The following is a 4534-nucleotide window of genomic DNA, read 5'->3' on the forward strand; positions in this document are numbered from 1 at the left end:
ACATTTCTAAAAACCTGTTTTGCTTTGTCATTATGGGTTATTGTGTGTAGATTGCTTTAGAACAAAGGCTGTAACTTAACAAAATGTTTAAAAGGTTACGGGGTCTGAATACTTTCCGTATGCACTGTATGTACTGTACATGTGCAATGTACTACATATTGCTAATATAAGCCAGAAATAACAGCTAGAGAGTGCATAACTCGAAAACATTTCTCTGTCTGTCTCTTCGATATGTCACAATCCCCATTGGACACAGTCATTGGTTCCTAACAGCTGTCTTTGAATAGATGTGCTTGGGCTAAAATATGAGAGGATTCGGTTCCTGAATTGCTAACTTCTCCTTTTTAGTTGGTTCAGAGTGGCAAAAGAAGAGAGGAACGCGGGTGAGACTACGAGAAGAGTGTCCTGAGTCTGAAGGTGTTTCAGGTGTTTCGCTGTTTCGTTGGTAACAATGGATCACGTCAAGGCAACCACAGATTACTATGTGAGTAACGGTGTTGTTATGCCACATACTAATAAATGTAGTTCTTTATGACTTCAAGAGCAATAGATGGTGCAATAAATAATTGGGACTAGCAGACAAAAAAAAGTATTAGCCAAATAAGTCAAATAAGAAATTATATTTTACAACAACATGGTTAGTCAAGAAAATAACAGAATAAAAAAATATATGACAATGAATAACAATCTGTACATTAATACTTTAATTTTAAAACAATGATTAGAGAGTCTGAGGCCATTTAAAATATTGTTCAAAATCATAGAAGCTACTAGTGTAGGATCTTAATTTGATCATGCTTTTGTTGCTGAGAATTTTCCTGCACCACAGGAAATGCAGATAAGCTTTCAAATTTACATAAATTCACTGAAAACGTACACTAACACACGGTTATATTAACATTACTTTTCATGTAGACTACTTTTGTCCAGCTAAAAGCCTAACCACTGATCAAGCAACATTATGGACTAAATGTTCATATCAGGTCGCTTCAGGACTATTTAGCTGTGACTATATAGGTCAAATTAAGATCTGTAACAGGTACACACATCTGTATGAATTTAGCACTGCATCATCTTGAGTTTAGTCAGAGATACAAATGCGTTCTGTCCTATGAGGAGAATCCAGGGCCTGTATCCATAAAGGGTCTCGGAGTAGCAGTGCTGATCTAGGATCAGTTTTACCTTTTAGATCATAATGAAAAAGGGCAGGGCGGAATGCTTTATGCATACGGACCCAGAACATTGTTGTAGTTAGCTAATTTTCCTTCCTCTCACTCTCTTTTCCTCTCCTATGTCTCCAGATATATGAAGACAGCTACAACTATTCATCTGAAACAGGCAGTAGCCAATCCAGTAGCGTGCCCTGCAACCAGGATGGCATCATGGACTTCACCCGGAGCTACTCCCCTGTGGTCTATAGCCTGGTGTTTGTGCTGGCGCTGGTGGGTAACATCCTGGTGCTGTGTGTGCTGATGCGCTACCGCACCTCTCAGACAGGTGGGACCTGCTCCTTCTCCCTCACCGACACCTTCCTGCTCCACCTGGCCGTGTCCGACCTCCTGCTGGCCCTCACACTGCCCCTGTTCGCCGTCCAGTGGGCCCACCAGTGGGTGTTCGGCATGGCCGCCTGCAAGATTTCCGGAGCCCTGTTCTCTCTGAACCGCTACAGCGGCATCTTGTTCCTGGCCTGCATCAGCTTCGACCGCTACCTGGCCATTGTCCACGCCATCAGCACCGGCTGGAAACGCAACACCTGCCATGCACAGATTGCCTGCACCCTGATCTGGACAGTGTGCATGGGCCTGAGTGGGGTGGACATCGCCTTTAGACAGGTGGTGGAGGTTGAAGTGGGGCGCTCGAGGGATCAGGGCCTGCTGGTGTGCCAGACTGTGTTCCCCCACAGCTCAGTGCAGTGGAAGGTGGGGATGCCGCTAGTCAACTTGGTGCTGGGTTTTGGGCTGCCCCTGCTGGTCATGCTCTACTGCTACATCCGTATCTTCCGCTCCCTTTGCAACGCCTCGCGCCGTCAGAAGAGGAAGTCCCTTCACCTCATCGTCTCCCTGGTGTCCATGTTTGTGCTCTGCTGGGCACCCTACAACTCCTTCCAATTGGCCGAAAGCCTGAAGAAGCTGGGCGTGATTAGTGGAGGATGCCAGTTTGAACGCACGGTGGACATCGGGATCCTGGTGTCTGAGAGCATGGGCCTGTCACACTGTGCCCTGAACCCGCTGCTGTACGGCTTTGTGGGGGTGAAGTTTAGGAGGGAGCTGACCAGAATGTGTAAGGGGCTGCTGGGACAGAGGTTCTATCCAGGGATGAAGGAATGGGGAGGACAGAGGAAAACACGGAGGCCCACTAGGTCCTTCAGCTCAGCAGAGAGTGAGAACACCCACTCTGTCATGGCGTGAGCCAGCCACGTGCACAGATAGGGGTCTACCTGTGCCCGAGCACCTTTTTGTTGTTGTTCTGAACCCACAAGTCATCGAAAAGTTGTCAAGTTCACCACCCCCAACCCCCCATCCCATTGGTCTGCCCTGTACAGAGCTTGCGTGTGCCTGGTATCCAAACATGCACGGCTTGGGATGCAGTCACCGGTCGAGTCTGTGTAGCAAGCTACCTAGTTTAAATATCAACAGTACTGCCACAGCAGCATAACATTTGATCTACATCATCAATATTTGGTTTGGCCTACATACCCTTCGAGCAGCAGAGAGGCAGGAGACATAGAGAGGAGCAGCTGCATTCAGGCTCTACAACCCTCTGACCCAACTCAATCCCTAATATTGAACTAGTGGGTGCTGAAAAGAGGGAACACAAATTGTTTATTGTGAAAATGACAAAATGGGAAAGAAATACAGATGTGCACATTGTGTCAAAGTGAGGAAAAAACGTATGTTATTTTGTTGTGATTCGTTCCTCTGGTGCTTCCTGATAGTGGCCCTGCTCCTACTGTAATAGGTCAAAATTATGGTGCTTTTAAAGACAACACATTCTCAGGGAGGACATTTTTCATATAGTAGCCTATTTTCACTCTCTTCTTGTAATTTTGGTTAATGAAATTCTACTGTCCATCCAATCGTATAGACTTCCAAGTTAAAACCCCACCTGCCTCTAGTGTGACCATGTTATCCCATCTGCCTCTAGTGGTGTGACCATGTTAACCCCATCTGCCTCTAGTGTGAGCAGCAAAGACTGCATAATATGAAGGTGAGCAGTGAACAATTTCTCAAGCTGTTTAGTTTCCTGATAAATTGATGACTATAATTTCAAGGAACTGGATAATTTCTTGCAAAATATATATTTTTAAATGTATGAAACCTACTTCCTCAAAAGGGCCAAGTCATCACTATATGTGTTACTCATATGTTGCCTTGTGTTTTTGAAGGCAGCAAACACTTATACATTTCAAATCCTGCAGCAATAGTTTTTTCTTTGTTTGATTGCTTCATTTTTTCACTTGTTTTAGAGGGGAAACAAAGGTGTTAAGTAAGTCATGACAGACATGCAGCTTTACTTATGGCAAATGTTCACGTGTCCTTTGGTACCAGACTGTTGTTCAACATTTTCTAATTCACTTCTTTAGATGAGATTGTTATACATCAGTCAGCACAACACATATGTACATAGGATTGTATACATGTATTTCTATGTTGTAGAAATCTTAGGAAGTAGAATAAAACATTGGGGGAAATGTACTTTTGATATATCAATAAATAAATTATATGCAAATATCTTGTTACGTCTCTAGATATTTTTGGCTATACAACAGTTCAAGGTTAATTTATCTGTATTAATGTAGCCAGTATCAGGAAACATTCAATAAGCACTTACAAAAAAAGGCCAATCTCGCCATCTGGTGGACAATGTATAAAAAATGTATGATTTATTCCTTTCCTTATTCTCTTAATCTGTAGGATACTTTATCTCTACTTTGAAACAACCTGGCAGGTGAAAACAAATTCCCAGGCCATTGAACCTCGTCTCAGAGCATTTTGATTTATTCTGTATGTAAATCCGAGACACTCCATGTTATGTTTGGTATGGGTACCAGTGGAGGCTCCTCAGAGGAGAAAGGGGAGGACCATCCTCCTCAGGGAATTTCATACAAATAAAACATTTCAAAAGTTGTCCTTTTTAGATAAAACTATACTAAATATATTCACATGTCACCAAATAATTTATTAAAACACGTTTTGCAATGAAAGTCTACAGTATCCGCAACACCACTCTGTAGGGTAGCACCATCGTGTAGCCGGAGGACAGCTAGCTTCCGTCTTCCATACACTTACACAGTAATCATGACAACTAACGGAGGATGTCCTCCAACCTATCATAGCTCTTGCTGCATGAATGAGAAGCCCCTGACTGCAGTGTGCAGTTCAGGGCCGGGCTCAATGTGGACAGAGTCAAACGCGTTTAACCTGAAACCTTCCCCTCTCCATCAAGGTCACCCAAGTTGGGGTAAACGTTCGGTATCAACGTCAACAAAAGTGAATCTTAATCGAACCTAATCAACATGGATAAAATTATAAAT

The 4534-nt window shown here is 43.4% G+C and overlaps 1 protein-coding gene across 1 annotated transcript; it reads left to right on the forward strand.

Annotated features, from left to right (window-relative positions):
- The first annotated feature begins 351 nt into the window (after positions 1–351).
- On the forward strand, positions 352–3733 carry LOC112226311 (C-X-C chemokine receptor type 3-2). Its single transcript, XM_024390727.2, has 2 exons — positions 352–484; positions 1302–3733. The coding sequence occupies exons 1-2, from the start codon at positions 452–454 to the stop codon at positions 2406–2408; spliced, it is 1140 nt and encodes a 379-aa protein (XP_024246495.1). The 5' UTR covers positions 352–451; the 3' UTR covers positions 2409–3733.
- The last annotated feature ends 801 nt before the right edge of the window (positions 3734–4534 follow it).

Source organism: Oncorhynchus tshawytscha, linkage group LG03, assembly GCF_018296145.1.
Source record: "Oncorhynchus tshawytscha isolate Ot180627B linkage group LG03, Otsh_v2.0, whole genome shotgun sequence".
Classification (NCBI taxonomy): Eukaryota; Metazoa; Chordata; class Actinopteri; order Salmoniformes; family Salmonidae; genus Oncorhynchus; species Oncorhynchus tshawytscha.